Consider the following 26496-nt stretch of genomic DNA (forward strand, 5'->3'; position numbering starts at 1 on the left):
GGGTCTTGAGCCTGTCTGTGCTCAAGGCTAGCACTCTGCCACTCAAGCCACAGTACCACTTGTGGCTTTTTCTGAGTAAAGTCTCACAGACTTTCTTACCCAGGCTCACTTCAAACGGTAATCCTCAGATGTCACCCTCTGAAATAATTAGGATTATAAGTGTGAGCCACTACTACAGACAGAATATGGTGCTGTGTAACTTTAAAGGCTGGACCTTATGCATTTCTCAGCTTCTGCATACTTTGTCTTAGAACACTCCATTTTGAACCCAGACATCATACTGTAAAGACACTCAAGCAACAACAGGAAGAAGCCCACACAGAAAAATAAATAAACAAATAAACAAACAAATAAATAATCCTTGCTCAGTTTCACCACCTGCACTCCAGCCAACAAACCATCATCAGCGATTGAGCTGTACGAATGAGGCCTCCCCATCCCGGTGAGTGGAAGTGTCCAGTCAATTCACAGAAGGATACAAAACAATCACTGTTGTAAGCCTCTGAGTCTTAGAGTGGAGGCTATACAACTATTCTTATTTAAAAAGAGGGAAAGACATCCCCTTACCTGTTAGGCTGGAAGGAGACACGGTCATAACCTGTGAGTTCACATAAATCTTTCTCAAGCTCTCGAAAAAGCTGTTGGTATCCCTGGGCTTGGTCCAGAGGCACAAAGGGGTGGATGTTTGCAAATTCTTTCCATGTGATGGGCTGAAGAGTAAGAGGGGAGGGAAAATGTGGATGTATACATGTTGTATTAACAACTTCATGGATGATGATGATGATGATGATAACAATCCCTAACACCAACAATGCCTTTTATACGTACAGATTGTCCAAGGCATTGCGTACATTAATTCATTTCGTTCTCTCTGCACTCTTACAAGGTACCATCACTATGTGCACTGTACAAGTGCAACACTCAGGATTCAACACAGAACTTCTAAACAGGAACGGAAAGGTCCCTGAACAGACTTGTATGTCAAAAGTTAGAGGGTTTACTCAAACTCTTCCATGTTCTTCATTAAGCAGAACAAGCCACAAATACAAGGTAAATTAAAAACCTTTCCTATGATTCTTCTAGCAGAGGATCATAATACCTCAAAAGCTATGTACATGTGATCATACAGGATGAGACTAAACTAAATGAACTCTAAGATATGGAAGCAAGAGATTTATCTTTGGGATTATTTTTCTTAATGTACTATTTTTCCTTTTTTTTGTTCTACATATGGTTTATCTCATATGGTTACTGTATCTGACTTTGTTACCGGGTGTATTGTATATACACTTATTTGCTTATTTGAAATAGGGAAGGGAAGGGGGAAAACAAGATGATTGGGAGGGGTGGGGGGAAAAAAGGGGGACAAAAAATAAGAAGGGGTATCAAGGTTTGAGAAGTAATGTACCCATTGCCTGATGAATGTAACTGTAACCCCTTTATACATTATCCTGACAATGCCCAAAACAAAACAAAACAAAACAAAAACTCTTCATATGCAATACAAAATTATTTCCTGTGCCTCATGTGAATTGTCACATTTTCCCTAAGGAATAAAAAAAAAGCTAGGCATGGTGGCTCACACCTGTAATCATAGCTACTCAGGAGGCTGAGATATGAGGATTGTGATTCAAAGCCAGCCCACCCACCAAAGTGCATGAGACTTTTATCTCCAATTAAGAATCAGAAAACCGGAAGTGGTGCTATGGTTCAAAGTGGTAAAGTAGCAGCCTTGAGCTGAAGAGCTCAGGGACAACACCAGAGCCTAGAGTTCAAGTCCCACAACCAACAAAAAAAAAAAAAAAAAAAAAAAAAAGAATAAGTTGCAGGTGCCAGTGGCTTGCTCTTGTAATCCTATCTACTCAGAGGCTGAGATTTGAGGGTCATTATTTGAAGGCAAATTGCCAAGAAAATCTGTGAGGCTCTTATCTACAATAAACTCTCAAAAAACAAAACAAGAAGTCAGGGGCCTGGAGTGTGGCCCTGTGGTAGAGTGCTTGTCTAGCATTCATGAAGCCCTGGGTTCAATTAATCACTACCACATACACAGAAAATGCCAGAACTAGTGTTGTGGCTCAAGTAAGTGGTAGAGTGCTATCCTTGAGCAAAAGAAGCTCAGGGATGCTGCCCAGGCTCTGTGTTCAAACCCTAGGGCTGCCAGAAAAAAACCAAAAACAAAAATCAAAAAACAAAAAAAGACTAGGCTGTATGACAAAAGACAAAGCTAGCAAACTAACTAGAAAGCCCACAGAGTAGGAGAAGATCTTCACTAACCATACAACAAAGGACTCATAACTAAAACATATCAACAGCTCAAAAAATAGAATCACTACAGAACTATTTTCAAAGAAATAACCATCCCATTAAAAGATGGGCCAAAGAGAGTCTTCTCTGAAGAAGAAATAAGAATGGCCTATAGACACATGAAGAAATGCTCAACATCTCTGGTCATAAAAGAAATGCAAATCAAAACAACTCTAAGATTCCACCTCACTCCAGTTAGAATGGCCAGGATCAAGAAAACTAATAACAACAGATGCTGGAGGGGATGTAGCCAGGAGGGATCCCTACTACACTGTTGGTGGGAGTGCAAACTCGTTCAACCACTATGGAAAGCAGTATGGCAATTCCTCAAAAGACTAAACATAGAGCTCCCCTATGACCCAGCAATTCCACTACTAGGCATTTACCCAATTGTCCAGAAACAAGGACATACTAAATTCACTAGCACAATGATGTTCATTGCAGCACTATTTACCATAACAAAGAGATGGAACCAACCCAGATGCCCCTCAGTTGATGAGTGGATCAGCAAGATGTGGTATTTATACACAATAGAATTCTATGAGGCTGTCAGAAAGAATGACATCGCCCCATTTGTAAGGAAATGGAAAGACTTAGAAAAAATCATATTAAGTGAAGTAAGCCAGACTCAAAGGAACATAGGCTCAATGGTTTCCCTCATTTGTCATAATCAGTAGAAACCTTGGACTCTTACAGCAGAGATTTACAATAGAGCAAAACCTAGATACATAAGGCCATATACTATGACGCTAAATGAAAGGACCTCCAGGATATGGAAACAAAAGCCATATAATGAGTGATTGTTGTCCTTAATGTACTATGCTATCTCTCATCTCTTTTGCTGTCCCTTGGCTATCTCATATTGTTACAGTATTTTACCTTGTTATCTGATATATTGTATATATACTTATTTGGTTATTTGAAATCAGATAGGGAACCAGGGAAAACAAGATGAAGGGCGGGGGTGGAGGAGAGAAATGGGGACCAAGACATGAGAAAGGGTATCAATGTTTGTGAAGAAATGCACCTTCTATCTGGTGAATATAATGTAACCCTTCTATTAATTAAAATAAAAATATATGAAGAAAAAAAGACTAGGCTGGGCAACACAACAAAAGTCCTTCTCAAATAATAACAAATATTACTAATAACATTACTAATAATTAATAATTGATTATAACCAACAGTAAAGTTGATTACTATCAATTATAGTAATTGTTAATAACTGATTAACAAGGGTGGGAGAAATGCTAGGATTTTTCTCAAGATTGAGGAACAACAAGGTTAAGAAGAAACACTAAGGGGCTGGGAGTTTGGCCTAGTGGTTAAAGTGCTTGCCTAGCATGCATGAAGACCCGGGTTCGATTCCTCAGTACCACATATATAGAAAAAAGCCGGAAATGGTGCTGAGGCTCAAGTGGTAGAGCTCTAGCCTTGAGAAAGTCCAAGGACAGTGCTCAGGCCCTGAGCTCAAGCCCAGGACTGGCAAAAAAAAAAAAAGAAGAAGAAGAAGAAACACTAAGTACTTGCTAAGTCACAATCCAGGTAACTTCTTGGAAAGCCACCCCTGGAAAGGACCCTCTTCATTGAAGTGACCACTTACTGTGAGTTCTGATGCGCTGTTGAGCTTCATGGTACAGGATCCCTTTAAGAAGCAAATCCAGAATGCATCACATCAGGGATTTCCCACAGTCCATCCTTCTACCCCACAGTCTCCCCACATAGCCACCCCTCTTCCCTCTTGCGGTGTACGAGATAAGATTCAAAGGAGTCTGAGCGGGATAAGGGTTAGAGGTGAGGTGAAAGGCAAAAACAACTACCAGTGGAATCATGCTGTGAACAAGGGAGATGTCTTTGTTTTCTAGTTTCTTCATGTAACGGACAATATTTGTTTCTGAGTGATAGCTGTGGGTATAAAACACAAGGTTAGGGTCACTAAAATCAGAAAAGAAGCACACACATCCTCATGAAAGATAAGACACACTGGAATCTATCTTCAACATGCAAAGCACTTTTGACCATGTGAACATGTCAACTATATCTGAAGAAAGGGCCAATACTCCCACAGACCTCAGAGGATGCCTGATAAAAAGAAGTTCTTAGAAGCTGGGCACCAATGGCTCACACCTGGAATCCTAGCTACTCAGGAGGCTGAGATCTGAGGATTGTGGTTTGAAGCCAGCCCATGCAGGAAAGGATGAGAGACTCTTAACTCCAATTAACCCATCAGAAAAGTGAAAGTGGCTACTGGGTACAAGACAATAATGGACATCAGACTGAGGTACTGAGGTTTGGGGCACCAGCTTCCAGAGTCCTGGGTCCATTTTACAAGTTATTTATTGAGTAGAGTACAGGGGATATGTGCACAGACTGAAGTCACAATTTTCTTGAAATTACAAGCACCAATCATGTGATATATTCTTACTCATGTGATATATTCGTAATTTCTTTATTTTAAGAAGCAGGTGTTAAGGCTGGGAGTATGGCCTAGTGGTAGCGTGCTTGCCTAGCATGCACAAAGCCCTGGGTGTGAGTCTTCAGTACAATATACACAGAAAATGCTGAGAGTGGTACTGTGGCTCAAGTGGTAGAGTACTAGCCTTGAGAAAGCCCAAGGATAATGCCCAGGTCATGAGTTCAAGCCCCAAGATTGGAAAAATGAGGAAGAGGAGGAGGAAAAGAAGGAGGAGGAGGAGGAGGAGGAGGAGGAAAAGGAGGAGAAGGAGGTGATGGTGATGGTGGTGGTGGTGGTGGTGGTGTAAGAAATAAATGACTTACAGTTAGCATTAGCATAGAATTTGAGGGGTTTCTTTTTTTGTTTTGATTTGTTGTTGTTGTTTTGTTTCAGTGGTCCTGGGGCTAGTATTCAGGGTCTGGGGACAGTACCTGAGCTTTTTGCTCAAGGCTAGCACTCTACCACTTGAGCCAAAATGCCACTTCCAACTTCTGTTTATGTGGTACTGAAGAATCCAATGCTTCATGCATGCTAGGCAAGCACTCTTATCACTCAGCCACACTCCCAGCCCCAGCATAGATTTTTCTCCGTCCTCAGACATTTTTGTCTGTTCCCAGGACATATGGTGTAGAATTAACCTATACCCAGGATAGAAATCAGAATTTCCACCAAGGCAGGACTGACTGACCATTTTGGGGAACTCTCAGCAGAAAGTTCTAGGAAGAGGTGTTGCATTCTCCTAATCTTTTTGGGTCTCAGAGCTCCACTTTTGGGGGCTCTCCTAGGAGCTGGAGCTCAAAGTGGCAGAACACTAGCCTTGAAGACAAAAGCTCAGGGACAGTGCAGAGACATTGAGTTCAAGCCCCACAATGGACCCCCCCCAAAAAAAAAAAAAACCCAGCTATTTATAATCACAAGAGGATGATTGGGAAGAAGAGGATACAGGGTTCTTGAGAAGAAACTTCCGCCTGGCCAGCTATGACCACAAATTCTCCTGATTGTGCCAGCAGAATATGACTAACAGAAAACTTGATATGCTTGTCTTTGTCAGGAATGGGATCTTTCTTTACCATGCGGTTTATCAGTAAGCCATGGCTAAGCCACAATAAGCTACTTGGTGGTTGCTGTCAGAATAGCTCCCCAGGGAGCTCCCTAGTTTATCCTTACAACAAAAGATCAAAGTGACACAAACCTGTTGAACACCTGATGTGTGAGGAATGGGCTGGTTCTCTTGAATGCAGACCCCAGAATACCTCTTTTCTCTTCCCCCATGCTTTCAGCCACCAGTTCCTGTATGGCGAGACCACAGAAGCTCAAGATAGAAGTTACACGTGAAAGTATAAATGGACATCCAGACTTCCAGATAGCTTACACACACACACTCTCTCCCTCTCCCTCTCCCTCTCCCTCTCCCTCTTCTCTCTCTCTCTCTCTCTCTCTCTCTCTCTCTCTCTCTCTCTCTCTCTCTCTCTCTCTCTCTCTCTCTCTCTCCTCTATAGCCTCAGACCCTAGAAAAATACCTGGCACATATTAGGTTTTCAACAACTACTTATTAAATGAATAAGCTTTGTATGTTTCCCAGAATTGATTTGAACCAAGATGCCAATGTTGTTAATCTTGTCTTAAGGGTAATTTCAATTAAGCACTTTCTAAGTAGGCGCAATAACAATGAGCTTTAAATTCAGAAGAAGCAGGGGAGCAACAGTGGCTCAATTTGAACTGGGGGCTGCCTTGTGTCATTCCTGAACTTCACTCCTCACACTCAGGCTCACAAGAATTAAAAAAATCTTTGATACTACCTCTAAGAGTCATTTATAAGTTCTCTAATCTTGTTTGAGTCTCCCCTCTCTCAAAGGAACAAAAGGCGCATTGTATCTTTAATACGTGGATATTAGATCCAAACAGTACAAGAGCAATGACTCAATGTTCAGGTACCCATGTTTATGGACATGGTCTTGGAGATATAAATATAACTACATAGACATAAAAATCTACAATGGGCTATTTACTCTATAAACAATGTTTTATTACATAGATTAATGACATACAAACCCTCAGCTTAATTTTAAAAATTATGTTCTAAAATCTATATGCCGGTGATTGTATATAGAGACCCCCTTCCTGAATACTTGTTTGTTAAACATTACATTTGAAATATGATGTAAAAATCAATGTTAATAAAATCTTTAAAAAAAAAGTCATTCGAGGAATGTGGGTTTCCATGTACTTACTGCTGATGACTCACAACCGAAGATCCACAACAAATCATCTAGATCTTTTTCATTGACTGTTTCGTCCAAGGAAATACCAAGCTACAGAAACAAAACAAAATGGACAGCATCAGGTCTAAACTCCAAGATCAGAGTGAAGTAGGACACACATATATATATATATATATGTATATATATGTATATATATACATACACACACACACACACACACACACACACACACACACACACACACACAAAGTAATAGTACTTTGTCACATGATATATCTATATATCCTCTAAAACTGAGCCCTACCAACTGAGCCAGGCATCTGCAATTCAAAAGAATGGCTTTTCTCACCTCATGGTATTTGACACTGGGTGGACAGCCCCTAATCACCCAGACAGGCACCAAGGTGGTTTGTGAGAACAAGGTGATATTACTTAGACCCTGCTTCCCTACTTCAGGTGGAAGTGCTAGACAAATTTCTCAGCCATGCCTATAATCCTAGCTACTTAGGAATCTGAGATCTGGAGGATTGCACTTCATGGAAAAGTTCATGAGACTCCTTTTCCCAGTTAACAAAAAGCTAGCTGGAGGTGTAATTCACATGGTAGAGCACCAGCCAAGCACACAAGCTATGCAAATGTGAGATACTTGAGTTCAAGCTCCCACACCAGCAAAAAATAAAAATAAAACTAACATGGTTTAAAAAAAAGTAAGCTTGCCGGGAGTTTGGCCTAGTGGTAGAGTGCTTGCCTTGCATGCCCAAAGACCCGAGTTCGATTCCTCAGTACCACATACATAGAAAAAAGCTGGAAGCGGTGCTGAGGCTCAAGTGGTAGAGCTCTAGCCTTGAGAAAGTCCAAGGACAGTGCTCAAGCCCTGAGCTGAAGCCCAGGACTGACAAAACAAAACAAAAAAATAAGCTTTAGGGGTTGGGGATTTAGCTCAGCAGAAGAGCCCTTGACTGGCAAGTGCAAGGCCCTGAATTTGATCCTCAGCCCTGAGGGGGTGGGGGGAGCTTTAGCTGGACCAATCTGTGGCTCAGGCGGTAGAGTGCTAGCCTTAAACAAAAAGAAGCTGGGGGAAGGGGAAGCAAAAAAAAAAAACCCAAAACAACCCTCTATTATTTGATTTATGTAACTGTCACCTTTGTAATAATAATTTTTTAAGTTAAAAAAAATTCTCAGTCATTCCAAGACATCAGAGGTAGTATTATGTCCAAGTTGATCCTTACAGGAAAGCAACCAGACCAGATCAGACTTTGCCTGCCTTAGATGTCCGTAGTGCCTGTAATACATGCCCACTGGAACAGAGAATGTTGAACTTGTTCTGTCCTACACTTGTTTTATTATATCACTTACCATTTGTATCATTATCTTGATCAGTCTCAGAATTTTGTGAAAACACATAGTCTTGAGGAAAGTTGAAAGTAAGTCTTTGCTTTATTTGAAAAGGACATGGCATTCCAAACTAGACATGAAAACTGCTTACAAAGAAATTAAGACTGTGGTCAAATCCCCAAACAATATCTAGATAAAGAGCCAAGACTTCAGAGAGAGAGCACACGACATGTAAGTGGTAAAGATACTGAACGTTTGACTTACTGTACCATCTTCAAACAACCGTAAATTGATTTGCCGCTGAGCAGCCCGGGCCAAGACTTCCTTCACCGAGCAGCCGCACTGAACCTTCAGGGTGTCAAAAAATAAGTGGTGCTGGAGTTGATGCCCTGCTCGCTTGAGACCTGTGGAAGACAGAACAGCCACCAGCCTCAGGCACAGCACCTGGTTCTCTAGCTACTGACATTTCATAGAGAAATAAAGAGGTAACTTCTACTATAGGCTGTTCCCGATCCTGGTCAAAGTTCCAGTGGCTGCTTTGAAAGTAAGTTAAATACGTGATGGAAGGGGTGACCCGGACCAAGAAGTACTGAACATCTGGATGAGCATGTTAATTTATAACCTCTTTTACAATCTTTTGAAGTTCAGGGGAGGAAAAAAGTAAAAACTAAATAGCTAGACGCTGGTGGCTCATGCCTGTAATCCTAGCCAGTCAGGTGCCTGAGATCTGAGGATTAGTGGTTTAAAGCCAGTCTGGGCAAGAATATCCATGAGACTCCTGTCTCCAGTTAACTCACTGGAGCCCCAGCTCCACTTCTGACTCTTTTGATGCTTAACTGGAAGTAAGAATTTCATGGGAGGCCAGGAGTTTGGCCTAGTGGTAGAGTGCTTGCCTAGCATGCAAGAAGACCCAGGTTCAATTCCTCAGTACCACATACATAGAAAAAAGCCAGAAGTGGTGCTATGGCTCAAGTGGTAGAGCCTTGCGAATGCCCAAGGATAGTGCTCAGGCCCTGAATTCAAGACCCAGGACTGGCAAAAAAAGAAAAGAAAATAGAATTTCACAGGCTCTCCTGCCCCGGCTGGCTTCAAACTATGATCCTCAGATCCTAGCCTCCCAAGTGGCTAGGTCTACAAGCATAAGCCACCAGAGCCCTGCTTGAATTTTTCTTTCTTTATAAGTCACGAAAAATATTCTGTGTTCACTTTTTCCAGCACAGCATTCATTTTTTTTGTTGTTCTTTTAGGAGGGGGAAGAGAATCGGAATCCTATATATCCTAAGTTTACTCCTCTATTACTGGTATTAAAAATGCTGTCCCAGTTTCTCACCTGACTTTTAATTTTGCATTCAGTACCGAATATAGTCCAAGTTTTAACTGCATCAAATGTATCAGTCATGTTATGCCAAAAAGAGATAACAGACTCACCTTCAGACAAAATCAAAGTGGCATTGTGTACCCTTCCAGCAATATGCTCCAGCCCCTGGGATCCATGGTAGATTGCAAACATGGCAGCCATATTTGCCAGGAGGGCCTAAAGGAATGAAGGATCAGGTGTAAGAATGTGATTAAAAAAACAAAATGAGTTGGGCATGGTGGTTCACACCTGTAACCCTAGCTACTCAGGAGGCTCAGATCTGAGGATCAAGGTTCAAAGCCAGCCTGGGCACAAAAAGGACCTGAGACTCTTATCTCCAATTAACCCCTAGGAAATGGGAAGTGGGACTTGGCTCAAGGGTAGGGTGGTAGCCTTGGGCTGAAGAGCTCAAGGATAGTGCCCAGGCCAAGTTCAAGCCCCATGACCCCCACACACACCAACAAAAAAAAAAGGTGAGGAGTGTGGCCTAGTGGTAGAGAGCTTGCCTAGTATTCATAAAGATCCGAGTTCGATTCCTCTGTGCCATATGCACAGAAAAAGCCAGAAGTGGTTCTGTGACTCAAGTGGTAGAGCTCTAGTCTTGAGAAAGCCCAAGGACAGTGCTCAGGCTCTGAGTTCAAGCCCCAGGACTGGCAAAAAAAAAGTGGAGCTGTGGCTCAAGTGGTAGAGCACTAGCCTTGAGCTGAAGCTCAGGGGCAGAGCCCAAGTCCAGTGTACAAACCCCCAACCTACCCCCCCACACACACAAAATGGGCCTGGCCCTGACTGGTTGTTCATGCCTGTAATCCTAGCTACTCAGGATGCTGACATCTGAGGATCACAGTTAGAAGTTTGCCAGGACAGGAAAGCCTGTAAGATTCTTACCTCCAACCAACCACTAGATGCTTGGCTCAAAGTGGTACAGCACTAGCCTTGAGCACAGCGCCTAAGCCCTGTATAAGCCCCACAACCAAATAAATAAATAAATAATGGCAAGGAGAAATCATAGGTCATGAGATGTCAAAACTAAAAACATGAACAAAACAAATGAATCTGATTTTCTGCCTTCTCTGGAATAATGGGAACTTTTTGAAAGTCCTGGGCTTGACCTCAGGGCCTGACCACTGTCCTTGGGCTTTCTCAGTGCTAGAGCTCTACCACTGGGCCACAGCACCACTTCCAGCTTTTTCTATATAGGTGGGTCCTTGTGTGTGCTAGGCAAGCACTCTACCACGAGGCCAAACCCCTGGCCAGGAACCATTGTTAAAGGACATGTCTATCTTCACATTTAACATAATCATATTCATACTAAGGAAGAACAGTCTGCTTCAGGCATCAAAAGGCAGTAACCAACACGCGGAGATGATGGAATAATAGTCATGAGGTGGAAAGTGAGATTTCAGAATTTTACACTCAGTCCTCAAGAATGAAAGCAGCAAGCAAGTTCCCAAAACTCAAGGAATACACTTCATCATCTATCTTAACCCAAAGCCTTAAATAAAATAACAGAGGCTGAATTTCAGACCAGATGAATGAAGCTGGGGATGTAGTTTAGTGATACAGTGTGCTCAACACACACTAGACCTTGGTTCAATCCCCAGCCCTGAGAAAAGTGAAATTAAATTTAATAGACACCATTGGCTCATACCTGTGAGGTGGGAGCTGATAGTCAACATTCAAAGACAGACACGTTAGATAAGTCTTTGATACTCCATCTCCAACTAACCAGCAAAATGCTTAGATTGGAGATATGGCTCAAGGGGTAGAGTGACAAAGCAAAAAACAACATCGCCCTAACTCCAAGCTCCAGTATTGTCACAATATAATAGTAATAGTAATAATCATAAATAGTTTTGGGCCAGGAATGTGACCTAGTAGTAGAGTGCTTGCCTAGCAATGCACAAAGCCCTGGGTTAAATTTCTTGGTACCTCATATATTGAAAAAGCAGGAAGTGGTTTCTGTGACTCAAGTTGTAGAGCAGTACCCTTGAGAAAGGTAACGGACAGTGCCAGGCTCTGAGTTCAAGCCCCAGGACTGGTAACAACAACAATAACAACAATAATATAATACAATAAATAGTTAAGCCAGGTGCCGGTGGCCCACACATGTAATACTAGCTATACAGGAGACTGAGATCTGAGGATCAAAGTTCAAAGCCAGCCCAGGCAGAAAAATCTGTGATATTATATCTCCAGTTAACAACTAGAAAACTGGAAGTGGTGCTATGGCTTGAAGTAGTAGACTGCTACCCTTGAGTGAAAAAGCTCAGAGACAGCACTCGGACCCTGAGTTCAAGCCCCATGACTGAGAAAGATTTTTTTTTAATCATAATAATAAATAGTTCAAAGGTGGTATAAGTTCTATTCACATGAGCTCTTTGAATAGCTATCAATCTATTGAGATATTTCTGCCAAAAGCAATTATTTCAACTTTGTTCATATATAAGGAGACATTTTAATGATTGTTACTAATTTCTACTGGAACATGAACATGACACTTGCACTCAAATGGCTGGCACTTTAGCACCTGAGCCATGCCTCCAACCAATTTCTTTTTTAAGTAGAATAAGCTTTTTTTTCTTGGTCCTAAGTATGAAAACATCAATTTCAAATTCAACCAAAGTCAGGTACCAGTAGCTCATGCCTGTAATCCTAGCTCCTCAGGAGGCTAAGACAGGGCAGGAAAGTCCCTGAGACTTTTAACTCCAATTGTTAAAAATATACAATGATACTGTCCCTTGGTTATCTCATATTGTTACACTATCTCACTTTGTTACCTGATATATGGGATATATTTGTATTTGATTATCTGAAATTGGATAGGGAATGAGGGAAAACAAGATGAGGAGTGGGGGAGGGGGAAGGGAAATGGGGACCAAGACATGTGAAAGGGTATCAATGTATGGGAATTAATGCACCATTTATCTGGCAAATATCATGTAACTCTTCTATTAATTACAATAAAAAATATATAAAAAAAATACCAGTGCCAAAATTTGCCTGTTAAAATACGGGACAGAATTTTTGAAAGATAATAAATAGTATTGCAATTTAAAAAAAATACACAATGACTCTCCAGTGTCAGACATGAATAGACACACAAGAAATATAGGTGATTTTGTCAAGGCAATTTACTTTCATGCATAAGGGTGCAATACTCTTCCTCTACCCAGAGCTGGGCAGGTGAGCTGAACAGAGCAATTTGCTAGGTTTTTGTCCATATCCAAACTGTCCTCCTCCATATTAAGGAGATAGACTCATCCTCTAAATATAGAAGGTTAGAAAGGAAACTATTCTTTTCATTTTCTTTTCTAAGGTTTACATTTTTTTTCCATCACAGCTGGCCAGGAGCAGGGCTACGAACAGGGTGGCTGGCAGATAGAGGAAGCAGGTAAAATAAATTCCTGATAGCAGAATAAAGGCAAGAAACCAGGTGGAAATGTTAGTTTTATTGGCCACCTACGTGTGGTCAGCTTGTGCCTTATGGTCAATGTACTATAAAAACCATGTTAACTGAAGTGTCAGAACTCACAATTCTGACCCGCTTCAGTGACAGTTGTGAGCCCAGGCTCGAGCTTGCAATAAAAAGACTCTCATGCACTTACATAGCTTTCAGCTCCTTGGTGGTCTTTGGGGACCCCAAATCTGGGCATTACGGTAAGGTCAGTGGAAAACTCCCACCTGAAAAGGGTGTCTTACTTCTTTTAACTCCATGGATAAAAAGACTTCTCTTTCTAACAAGCACCACACTGGGCAGTTGCAGTTTTGTTCTTTTAACTCCTTTTGATGAAAAATTTATCTCCCTAACTTGACTAGTTGGTCACAAGCAGCACACCTGGTAATTACAACTCATTCATTTAAGTCCTGAGTCACAAGATTCACCATTTCTCAAGGGCGCTGGTCGCAAACAGTCCAGATAATAGTCAAAAGGCAAATAATTCCAGGAGATATCAGTATGAAAAATATCAGTATACAAGACAAAGGTACAGGCCTGGAGTTTGGCCTGGTGGTAGAGTGCATGAAGACCCGGGTTTGATTCCTTGGTTCCACATACATAGAAAAAGGCCGGAAGTGGTGCTGAGGCTCAAGTGGTAGAGCTCTAGCCTTGAGAAAGTCCAAGGACAGTGCTCAGGCCCTGAGTTCAAGCCCAGGACCGGCAAAAAAAAAAAAAAGAGAGAGAGAGACAAGGCTCAAGGAAAATGCCCAGGCCCTTAGTTCAAGCCCCAGGACTGAAAAACAAACAAAACAAAAACAAACAAACAAAAAAGACAAAGGCACTTTAGTTTAATAGAAAAGATTGGCTAGCACTCTACCATTTCAACAGCTTTAACCATTTCCAGCTTTTGAATGGCTACTTAGAGATAAAGGTCTCACTTTCCTCTCAGGGCTGGCTTCAAACTGGGATCCAGCGATGTCAGCATCTGGAATAGCTAGGATTTCACAGGCGTAAGCACTGGTACCTGACTATCAATGTACTCCTTTTAAAATTAAAAGGAGGGGCTGGGAATGTGGCTTAGTAGTAGACTGCTTACCTAGCTTGCATGAAACCCTGGGTTTGATTCCTTAGTACCACATGAACAGAAAAGGCTGGAAGTGGTTCTGTGGCTCAGGTGCTAGAGTGCTAGCCTTGAGCAAAAGCAGCTCAGGGACAGTGGCCAGGCACTGAGTTCAAAAAGTTCAGGCACAGTGCCCAACCCAAGTCCAAACCCCAAGACTGGCAAAAAATAATTAATTAATTAATAGGAGCCAAAGTTGTCAAGGGGAGAAAAGAGGCAGAATAGGGAGAGGTAGGGAAATTATACTATTTTTAGTAACTATCAAAAGATTCAAAAACACAAAGTTAAACCAGGAAATAAACTGAAAAAACATAGCAAATCTTTTTGTTAAATGTTAAACTACTAGATTAGGTGCTGTATGAGATGCAAACTAAATCTACTTTCTCCATTGAAATGGTAAAAATCTGGGAACTTTTTGTGAGTGGGTAAAGATATAAAGAACAAAAGCCCCCTTAGGCAAAAGAAAGCCTACCTCTTACTCAAAACCTTTCTCTAAGGGTTGGGGGTAGTAAAAGGGACCAGACCAAGTGTATTTCCCCTATTTCAGAAAAGATAGTAAGTAGCAGCTGTCATTTTGAATCTTTAACTCCCATTTCCTGCATGGGGAACAGGAAATCTTTTTTTCTATTTCTCCATAACGCTGTTATAGTAAAACAAAGGTGTGCTAGAAAAAAAAAAGAAGATGTGGTGGCTCACGCCTGTAATCCTAGCTACTCAGGAGTCTGAGATCTGAAGATGGTGGTTCAAAGCCAGCCCTGGCACTAAAGAACTGGAAACTCTTATCTCCAATTAATCACTAGAAAATAGGAAGTAGGACTGTGGCTCAGGGGTAGGGCGGAAGCCTTGAGCTAACGAGCTCAGGGACAATGCCCAGGCCCAGAGGTAGTGGGGTAATCTTGAGCTTTAGAGCTCAGGAACAGTGTCCAGGCCCAGAGTTCAAGCCCCATCTCTCTCTCTCTCTCTCTCCTCTCTCTCTCTCTCTCTCTCTCTCTCTCTCTCTCTCTCTCTCTCTCTCTCTCTCTCTCTCACACACACACACACACACACACACACACACACAAAGAAGATGGGGGATTGGGGGAGAAGATGAAGAAATTAAAACCTCCACAAGGCATTAGATTATCAAAGGATCAGAGAAAACCAAGAAATTTCAATTTTCTTTGATAAATCGGGTAAATTCAGAGTCTAGGCTGAGATGTGAGGATCAAGGTTCAAAGCCAGAAGAAGAAGAAGAAAAAGAAGATGCGGGGTCTGGGTGTGGTGGCTCATGCCTGTAATCCTAGCTACTCCAGAGTCTGAGATCTGAAGATGGTGGTTCAAAGCCAGCCCTGGCACTAAAGAACTGGAAACTCTTATCTCCAATTAACCGGTAGAAAACAGGAAGTGGGACTTGGCTCAAGGGTAGGGTGGTAGGCTTGAGCTGAAGAGCTCAGAGATTGTAGAGTTCAAGCCCCATGACCCACAAAAGAGAGAGAGAGAAGGAGAGAGAGAGAGTGCGAGAGAGAGAAGAAAAAAGAAAAAGAAAGCCAACAAATAATGGAAAAATGTTTTAAACGTTTTTTGAGATGCAGACTGTATGACTATGAACCCCCCCTTAAAAAAAAACCACAAAAAAGGGGGAGAAAACTAATGGTGGAGTCAATAAGTCAGAAGCTCATAACAATGGAAAATGACTTAAACGAACACCCATCACTCCCCCTGACAGCCATATCTAAGAGCTGCCGCTATGCGGTAGATCTCACTGAATCACGTCCCCTCCCCTTGCCTGTCCCGAATTCTTCAGGGCTATGAATTGAAGGAGACCCAAGAATCAGTCTCTTACACATACACTGGCAATAGGAACAGAAAATGGTGGACTGGAAGCACAGTTCACATGATAGAGTACCTGCCAAGTAAAATGGTAGAAAATAATCTGGAAAGCTGGGCACTGGTGGCTCATGCCTGTAATCCTAGCTACTCATAAGGCTAAGATCTGAGGGTCACAGTTCAGAGCCAGCCTAGGCATGACAGTCTGTGAAACTAATCCCCAATTAACCACCAGAAAACCAGAAGTGGCACTGTGGCTCAAGTGGTCGAGTGGTAGCCTTGAGCTGAAGAGCTAAGGGGCAGTGCCCAGACCCCAGAGTTCAAGCCCCACTACCGGAATAAAAATAAAATAAATAAATAATCTGGAAGTTTGTTAAAAAGGTAAACAATTACCACACACAATGTAAAAACACAATGTATTTTGGTTCTTACCTACTGTAAGACCTTGTCGTTTCTGGGGTGCACAAGGCTCAGTGCATCATCAGAAAAGAGAACGAGTGGTGAACTCAGTTCTGTGAACCGTCGGGGCAGATGTGACGTACCTGAGCTGTACAGATGTTGCTGGTGGCTTTGTCCCTTCGGATGTGTTGCTCCCTGGTTTGAAGAGCAAGTCGATACACTTCTTTCCCAGTGGCATCTCTGCACCAAGACAATAAATAACATCCAGTCAGCATAGATAATCCAGCAGCAGGAGTTGCCACAAATGGATAAGCTTCTTTCCTTCCCAGCTTGAGTGAACTCAGCAAAGTTACTTGAAGGTAAATTCATAAAGGAATGGTGCCCAAGCATCTTCGAAGCACTGAGATATACATAAGGCCAGGAACAGTGAAGGATGTCCTAGAAATAAACCAACCTAACAGAATGATGGTGAATAACTGAGGATTAAAATTCACCCTGGGATTCTTGGCAGATACAGAAAAAAGGAGAATAAATCCCTGAGAAGCTGGGTGCCAGTGGCTCACACCTGTAAACCTAGCTACTCAGGAGGCCGAGATCACAGGATCGAGGTTCAAATCCAGGCTGGGCAGGAAAGTCTATGAGACTCATCTCCAATTAACTACCAGAAAACTGGAGTGCTGTGGTTCAGAGTGGTAGAGTGCTAGTCTTGAGCTGAAGAGCCAGGGAACAGTGCATAGGCCCAGAGTTCAAGCCCCATGAGTGACCCACCCCCCAAAAAAAAGTCCCTGAGAAAATAGCGTTTGTACCAGAAATAGATACTGAATGGCCACTATTAAAAAAAAAGAAGAAGAATGCAAAGTCTTACCACTTTTCTCTAAATGTATAATATAATTCATAGATAAGAAGACTCAGTCAGCCAGGGACTAATGGTTCAAGCCTGTAATCAATGCTAGCTATTTAGAAGGCTGAGATCTGAGGACTGTGGTTCAAAGCCAGCCTGGGCAGGAAAGCTGACAATACTCTTATTTCCAATTAACAACCAGAAAACCAGAAGTAGCACTGTGGCTTAAAGTAATAGAGCACTAGCCTTGAGCTGAAGAGCTCAGGGACAGAGCCCAAGCCCTGAGTTCTAGCCCAAGAGAGGTAGAGGGGAGAGGGAGAGGGGAGGGAGAGGGAGAGGGAGAGGGAGAGGAGAGGGAGAGGGAGAGAGAGAGAGAGAGAGAGAGAGAGAGAGAGAGAGAGAGAGAGAGAGAGAGAGAGAGAGAGAGAGAGGGAGGGAGAGAGGGAGGGAGGGGGAGGGAGGGAGAGGAGAGAGAGAGAGAGAGAGAGAGAGAGAGAGAGAGAGAGAGAGAGAGAGAGAGAGAGAGAGAGAGAGACTCAGTCATCTAAGCCCTCAGTTTATAACTGGGAATGTAGCTAAGTAGCACAACAGTTACCCAACATGCAAGAGGCTTGGGGTTATTTTCCTACTGAGAAGCTGTTATGTCTCAAATTTAGGGTTTCAAAAGTTTACCCCAGGTAAAGTTTTATATTATGTATTGGTTCAAACTATTCACTGATGTTCAGAGTCCAGTTCTTTACAAATGCTAAATTTTCACAAGAACCATCTTGATATTCTTCTACATTTTTAAAGCTTGATCAAAGAGAAGCACTCAAGGAATGTACATTGGGAAATTACTTGAATAGTGAACTGGCAAGAGCCTCTAGGCAATAAGGTGAATCTACTGAGTGCCTTGTAATTTGTCACTGCATTTGGCTTGACATTAGCATTCAGCTCCATAATATATTTGAAGAAACCAGTTAGACACTGAACACAGATAAAACTTTCAATCTCTCAGGACTTCCATCAATGAAAATAAGTATGCTTTCATAAGCAGCACACTAATAATTGTAAATTATAGACACCCATTTTCAAATATGTACAGAATATACAGAATTATAGTACCTGAGAAGTATGAATTCATACCCCAGATCCTGTTCTTTGTTTGTGCTGTACTTTTCCTAAACTGACCCAACAGGGCCAATTAAATCTATAAATCAATAGCCATGTTCAAAAAAAGGAACCGCCAAGATTATAACCACAATAGAAGAGAGGAAACAGGACTGCTTTACCTGGCGACCCCCACCATCCTTCCAGGCATCATCCGCACCAAGCTTTCTCTGACAGAGAAAAAGGCCGCATGCGGCCCCCCGTAGCCCAGGGGCACTCCAAACCTCTGTGAGTTGCCCAGGGCTATGTCCACCCCAAACTCTCCAGGGGGCTTCAAGATGCACAGAGCTAAAAGGTCAGTAGCACAGCAGGTCAGGCTCTGAAAAGGAAGTCAAAGAGCTGTTATGTTTGCACATGGAGAGAATCCACAGAGAATCACCTTAACTACAGGCAGACTGGCAGCGTTCACGTTCAGGAAACTGTATGCTCCTATATCCATTTAACACTGACTGGGTACCTACCATGTATGTGACCTAAATAAATGAAGAGAAAGGAATAGGGAGGAGAGTTTCACCACGCCATTTCATAATGGGAAAGAAACCAAAGATATACCCTAAAGACAGATCAAAACTGGGACAGACCAGCCTGAGTCCCCATAAAAGCAGTTTGCTTACCCCAGACTCATGCGCTCTTTCCACGAGTTCTGTAAAGTCTTCCACCTTCCCCTCCGTGTCAGGGTATTGGAATAACACTCCACTTACATCTTTTCCACTGAAGTCCATTTCATGGGGTAACTGTTCAACAAGGACTCCCCTATATCTAGAAAGAGAGCCAAAAACAAACACACTTCATTGCATAGAGGTAAGACCTATCATTTCTTTTCAATACATGAGCATTCATTTTCTGGGCCTTCTTTCTCTGTGTCATCGCACACCTAGCCTCTCTTCCATGGGTAACTGTTTCACCCCAAACCACTGCATCTGACAGCTCAGCTAGGTCCGTCTTTTCTATGCTGACCAAGCATTCCCCTTCCCTTTAGCCTTTCCTGTTAGAATCCACTCCTGAGTCAGGCACTGTGGCTCATATCTATAATCCTAGCTACTCAGGAGGCTAAGATCTGAGGATCACGGTTTCATGGTTTGAAGCCAGCTTGGGCACTAAAGACACTGAGATTCTTATCTCCAATTATCCAGTAGAAAATGGGAAGTGGGGCTGAGGCTCTAAGGGTAGGGACAACTCCTATTCCCAGAATTCAAGCTCCATGCCCCACCCCCACTCCCACACACTCCCACAAAATTCATTCCCGAGAGGACCAAGAGAATCATGTCCTGGGGCTAAAGGCCCAACAGATGAACAGAACCGACATCACTCATCCACCTTAGGTGAGTGGAAACTCCTCTGGAAGATGAGGAAGAAGTTCCCTAGATTCCTAAAGGCCTCTAGTGAAGATTTTATTTCAGAATCCCCCTCTGTCATGGTGGGGTGGGGCTGGGGAGGGCATTTCTCAAGGAGAAAGCAAATGTGCTACTCAGTGGTAATTGTGTAGTGTTTGTTTTAGCTGATTGTAGTACTAAACAAGTGTTCTACACTTTAATCTATGTGGCCATGACAGGAACTACATTTGTAGGAAATACACACAAAACCTTAAGTTACATGTGAGTTATATTTTTCCTTCTGTTTTTCCAACTTTCCAAAACGGTGTTAAAATGATTTTTTTAAATTTTGAGCTAGAGTCTCTATCTGTAGCCCAGGCTAGTCTAGAACTTACCAGGCAATCTCAAACTTTCAGCCCCTCTGATTCAATCTCCTGTATGCTAGGATTATAGGCATGAGCCACCATAGCTGGATGAGTTTAATATTGCAAATTTTCTTTTTACAAGAAGATAAAACAGTATAGTAATTTATATAAAGCAAAGGAAAGTCAGGCATGAGCACTCATGGCTCACAACTGCAATCCTAGCTACTACTCAAAGTGGCAGAGTGCTGGCTTTGAGTGAAAAGCTCAGAGATAGCTCCCAGGCCCAGAGTTCAAACTCCATGACAGACAGACAGACAGACAGACAGACAGACAGACAGACAGACAGAGACACACACACACACACACACACACACACACACACAGCAAAGGAAAAGCAAGACTATGGTGGCTCATGACTATAAGATTAGCTACTCTGAAGGCTGAGAATTGAGGATTGCAGTTTGAAGCCAATCTTGGCTGATAAGTCTAAGTAGTTCTAATCTTCAGTTAACCAGCAAAAGCTTGGCACTGGTGGCTCACTCCTGTAATCCTAGCTACTCAGGAGGTTGAAATCTGAGGATTGTGGCTCAAAGACAGCACAGGCAATAAAGTGTGTGAGACTCTTCTCTCCAATTAACTACCAGAAAACTGGAAGCGATGCTGTGGCTCAAGTGGTAGGCTCTAGCCTGAGCTGAAGAGCTCAGGGGCAGAGCCCAAGGCCCAGAGTTCAAACCCCATGACCAACAAAAAAAAAAAATAAAAAATAAACCAGCAAAAAGCTGAAAGTGATAGATGTAGAGATCCAGACCTGAAAGAAACAGCTAGGGAAGAATACAAGGCCCTGATTTAAACCCTGGACAAGCAAAAGAAAAGAGCAACTAAGGCCACCATGCATGCTTCCCTCAATTCTGACAGTATACTTACCAGAGAGATCTCCTGATGAAAGTGAGAGGAATAAATAAAACTCAACCTCCTCCATTTAAAGCAGGTTCACCTCCATTCAGATTGAAAGTGAGAAAGAGAGAAATGATAGAGTGAACATGGTATTACCCAATCTTAAAACACAAATTAATTACTTGGCTCGAGTCTGGACAACAGCTATTGTCTGTGGGTGGCAACGAGGGTCAACAAAAAACTTCTTCCTCTTGTTGTGTCTGTTGAAAAGAAAAAAAGTACACTCAAACATGAACATTTCAAACTTTTCTAAGCAGGCAAAACAAACATGGTACTGAGTTCAAATGTAAGCACAATAGGAAAAATACTGAGTAGCAAGTACCTGGACCATGTTCCTGAGCTTTTGTGTCAGTCTTAGCCCTCTACCACTTCAGTTTACAGCTCTACTTCTAGTTTTTTGTTAGTTAATTGGAGGTAAGAGTTTCAAACTTTCTTGCCATAGCTTGTTTCAAACTGCAATCCTCAGATCTCAGCCTCTTCAGTAGCTAGGATTACAGGCATGAGCCACCAGTACCCAGCTTCCATTTAGCAATCTTAAAATGGCCTGAATTGGGTATACAAAAACACTGGGAGCAAAGCTGGATCTAGGACCCACATGTCAGGAGTTCTCTACCATGCCATGGGTGAGGGGGGTGGGGCAGAACACATGGATATGGATAATTTACGTATCAGAATCACATTTGGATGAAAAGCAGAAGTATGTGGGGTGTATGAAGGTTATGTTAGCCATTTTATTTCCCAGCAACACAAAAAAATGAACAGTTGGCATGGTCTTCCTTGGGAGAGTAGGACTAGAGAATGGCAGGTTTTACTTTTAATTATATTCCATTCAACTGACTAGATTTTTTTTTTAGTAAGTACTAACATTACTTTTCTTTATTATCTAATATTAATCTCCTGGCTTTAATACCTTTAAGCTGTTAATATTTTTAATGTTTTTTCTCTTGTAATTTTATTATTTATTTATTTTTATACGGTATGAAGGAATTGAATTAATCCAGAGCTTCATGCATACTAGGCAACTACTCTCTACCATGGAGCCATAATCCCAGCCTCAGACATTACTTTTGTAATGAATGCAAACTTAATAGCAGAATTAGAGTGGAAAGATACAAAAACAATCTCACGTGCAATGCTTTTCACAATTTGAACCTAAATAAATCTGGAGAAAATAGGTATCAAAGCATAAATGAAGCCTATAATCCTAGCCACTCAGGAGGCTGAGGCTGAGGACTGCAGGAAAGTCCATGCTACTCTTATCTTCAATTAATTTCAAAAAAGCTAGAAAGTGAAAGAAAGCTAGAAAGTGCTGCGGCACAAAGTAGTAGAGCACTAGCCTTGTGCACAAATGCTCTGGAACAGTGCCCAGGCTCTAAATTCAAGCCCCAGGCCTGGCACTATCTATCTATCTATCTATCTATCTATCTATCTATCTATCTATCTATCGCAATATATATGTATTGTATATACATTGCAGTATATATATACTGTATATATATTTATGTATATATATTGCAGTATTACAGTAGGTATATATTGCAGTAACAACAACAATGATGGTAATAACAACATATACCTAAACTCCCATCTGTTCTGCAAGGGTAAAATCTGAATGCAGATGCCAAGGAATGAGAATTAAGGGGAAAGCAATTGAAATATTGGCTGTGTGGGTTGCTCATCAACTGTAAGCATTTCAAAACAAATCCTGCACCTTAGAAAAAAAATTCCCAGCTTTGTGCAACTCTTTGAAGAGAACTTATGCACTAGAAATCCTCTTTGCTTCGTCCTGAGATCAGATGTGATGAGAACTCCAGTAGCCACCTGCTAGAAGAAAGGATGAAGCCCTACACTAATGGGTAGCACACCCAGGGGGGTTCTAGCTCTTGCAGGGAGGGGGGGGCATACCATCGTATGTCAGAATTATAGTATCTCAGGGTGACTATACTTCATTTGAACTTAGCCTTACCTCTAGGCTTGCTATATAATGTTAAACAATAGTAACTTGGAGAAAATGCTATTAACCAGATCTTTTTGTTAACTGAAACAGTAAGTCTGTTCTAATACCTATTCATATTCATCTATATTCGTGTGTGTGTGTGTGTGTGTGTGTGTGTGCATGCATGCACATGTGTGAGGAGAGTCACTAAGGTGGTAGGTGTACACTGCAAGGTGTTTACCTTTGGAGGGAATCTCAGGCAGAGTGTCTCACCTGTGGCACAGCTGCATGGCCTCTGCGGCCGCGGTTGCTTCATCCAGCAGGGATGCATTGGCCATGTCCAGGCCGGTGAGGTCACACACCATGGTCTGGTAGTTAAGTAAACTCTCCAGCCTCCCTTGAGATACCTCTGGCTGGTAAGGAGTATACTGTGTGATCCTGGGGAAGGGATGAGGGAAGAAACAGAGGCCGAGTCCAAATGATTCCTCCTTCGTTCACAGAAGCTCATGAGAAAATGTCTTCATACTACAATCTAATGCTTGATTAAGTCTCTTGAGAACAGGTATAGCACATTAGTAAGCTTCCTTTTTGACATTCATTTAAGGAACCTAAGAAGTAAATCATAGTAACAAAGCTATCCTGTGTGTAGTACTTGCTTTTATCTATGTTACATTAATATAGTAATTGTTTTCTTTGTAGCACTGGGATTTGAACCCATAGCCTTGTGCTTACCTTCAATAAGCTACTATTGAGCTCATGTTGCCTTAAGCTTACTCTATCATCTAAGCTGGCCTCCAACTCACCTACATCCCTAGCCTACAAACTGCTGGTGTAAGTGTGTGCCATCACACAAGGCTTATTTCAACAATCTTATTGTTTAAATTTGTTTTATGGTAAACAATAATAAAATTCAGTTGAGCCCATATAACAGGAATTTTACCTCCTATTACCTTACCTCTGAATAAAATTGGCTTTTCAATAGCTCTCAATAAAACATTAAAAGTCCTAATTATTTAATATGGAAATCTCCCATGCATTCCTATTTTTTCTTTTTGACAGCTTTGAAATTAACAGCTTGTTTTATTTTTATTTTTAAGTTTCTTGATGGAGAAGTATAATGGGAAGATGTTCTAGCAAGCAGAACAATCTCAAGTCATTGAGATGATATCTTGGAACATATTGGTGTGTGTGTCACGTACAGGCGTGCATTGTGAGTGGGTGTGTGTGCGCACACGCGAGCGCGCGCGCGCGCACACACACACACACACACACAGGCAGAATAAATTTTTGCTTCAGTTAATTCATTGAACAGTCCAGTTTAGCAACTGAGAGTTTGCGAAATTCTAAGTGGGTGGTGAACTGGAATGAATGAGATACACAATACATGATGGAGGCAACTAAAAAGGAAGGGTGAAAACAGAAATGGGGTCATACAAAAGGCACAGACAGTAGGCAGTTATGGTCACAAATCACACAAGACCGTCACACACAGCTTGCCACCATGAACAGATGTGACATGATTCTTGCCATATGCTTGGAGTACCCGCCTAAGGGGAAGCTTTCATTTGGCTCACAATCATCTTTTGATATATAACAGACAGACAGATGGATGGACAGACACATACACACATACACACACGAGGTATGTGTCCATGCACACAGCAGCTAGCTCATCTGATATACAGGAAAGGCTAGTATATTCACGGAGATAAATCTCTTTAGAAGCTATATTCCAAAAGAACGCAGGCCAGGTGCTGGTGGCTCATAACTCTAACCTAACTACTCAAAAGGCTGAGATCTGAGGATCATAGTTTGATGCAATCTGAGAGAATTACCTCCAACTAAACAACAAAAAGCTGGAAATGGAGGTATGGGTTAATGATAGACTGCCATATGAAACTGGAAAAGAATTAGGAGAGGGGGTTGGTTTAAAAAAAAAAGCTAAGCAAGTGTGAGGGCTTGAGTTCAAACCCCAATACCAATACACACACACACACACACACACTCAGATGGTATTTGTATCCATATTCACCTTTTTTAAGTCTTGCTATCTTGGCACAGTTCTTAAAATATGAATAACCCAGTCATTTGAAATACATTTGTGCATATTTGACTCCTCTGCTCAAATATCTCTGTTGGCTCACCATCCCACAAGAAGAAGGCCTGAATTTAATGAAGACAGTAATTTACAACTGAGGCTATTATCCTTGCAATTTTAGCCATTCAATGTATTATTTTCCTCTTTCTTTTGTCCAGTCTTCCTGCCTATATGAAACGCTTTTTTAAGTCCAAGGTCAGGCTGTTAACTATCACTGTTAAAGATAAGGAGCAGCCAGGCACTGGTGGCTCATGCCCGTAATCCTAGCTACTTAAGAGGCTGAGATCTGACCATTGTATTTGAAGCTAGCCTAGGCAGGAAAGTCCAAAAGATACTAATCTCCAATTAACTACCAGAAAATCAGAAGTGGAGTTGTAGCACAAGTTGTAGAGTGTTAGCCTTGAGAAAAAAGAAGTTCAGGGATAGTGCTCAGGCCCTGAGTTCAAGCTGAAGGACCAGGGAAAGAAAGAAAGAGAAGTGGGGGAGAAGGGGAGAAAGGAGAGAGAAGGGAGAGAGAAAGGAAAGAAAGAAAAAGAAAGACAGAGAAAGAAAGAAAAAAGGGAAGAAAAGGAATGAAGGAAGAAGAAAGAAAAAAGAAAAAATCAACAAGAAAAAGAAAACGATGAGCTGGGTGGCTCACACCTATAATCCTAGCTAATCAAGAGGCTGAGATCTAAAGATCATGTTTAGCCAGGCATGGTGGCCTGTAATTCTAGCTACTCAGGAGGCTGAGATCTGGGGATCCCAGTTCAAAGCTAGCCCGGCACTAAAGTCTGTGAGACTCTTATCTCCAATTAAAGTGGTAGAGTGGTGGCCTTGAGCTGAAGAGCTCAGGGACAATGTTCAGGACCAGAGTTCAAGCCCCATGACTAATACAAAGGAAGAAAGGAAGAAAGGAAGGAAGGAAGGAAGGAAGGAAGGAAGGAAGGAAGGAAGGAAGGAAAGAAGGAAAGAAGGACGAAAGAAAGAAAGAAAGAAAGAAAGAAAGAAAGAAAGAAAGAAAGAAAATGTTTAAAGATATAATTAAGTTTATAACTTTGCTCAAATAGGATGCTGATACATACAACATGGTATTAACAATTATTTCAAAATCATATCATTTGGTTGTGACTTTTGAGATTGGAAGAGAATGGGGGGGTTGATTTACAAGAACATTCAAAACTTTCTCTCATTTTAATCTCATTGCCAAAATTATACAAAACAGGAAGCCACAATGAAAATGTAAATGTTCTGATACTAATTGCTGATGTCATCAGCAGTTGATAAGTTGCAACAATAAACACCACGAAATGAATTTTAGACCTGATATAAATTTCCTGTTTCGAGCCCAAATGTTTGTATTTTTCGAAGCTATGTGGCCCATTTATTTGCATGTCACGTCACCGGAATTTGTTGGCTCCATTGCT

The 26496-nt window shown here is 41.7% G+C and overlaps 1 protein-coding gene across 1 annotated transcript in view; it reads right to left on the bottom strand.

Moving 5' to 3' along the window:
• Positions 1-26496, bottom strand: part of Gldc (glycine decarboxylase) — an 85535-nt gene that overhangs the window by 33376 nt on the left and 25663 nt on the right. The window contains exons 4-15 of the mRNA XM_090329956.1: positions 23266-23430; positions 21179-21256; positions 19039-19183; positions 18547-18743; positions 16578-16674; positions 9745-9850; positions 8581-8720; positions 6991-7071; positions 5952-6049; positions 4125-4209; positions 3908-3949; positions 568-710 (exon numbers count right to left, since the gene is read on the bottom strand). Of these exons, the coding sequence (XP_090186082.1) occupies positions 568-710; positions 3908-3949; positions 4125-4209; positions 5952-6049; positions 6991-7071; positions 8581-8720; positions 9745-9850; positions 16578-16674; positions 18547-18743; positions 19039-19183; positions 21179-21256; positions 23266-23430 (1377 nt within the window). The remainder of the gene's footprint in view (positions 1-567; positions 711-3907; positions 3950-4124; positions 4210-5951; positions 6050-6990; positions 7072-8580; positions 8721-9744; positions 9851-16577; positions 16675-18546; positions 18744-19038; positions 19184-21178; positions 21257-23265; positions 23431-26496) is intronic.

The sequence above is a fragment of the Megascapheus bottae genome, chromosome 3 (assembly GCF_031878675.1).
Source record: "Megascapheus bottae isolate mThoBot1 chromosome 3, mThoBot2.hap1, whole genome shotgun sequence".
In the NCBI taxonomy this organism is placed as follows: domain Eukaryota; kingdom Metazoa; phylum Chordata; class Mammalia; order Rodentia; family Geomyidae; genus Megascapheus; species Megascapheus bottae.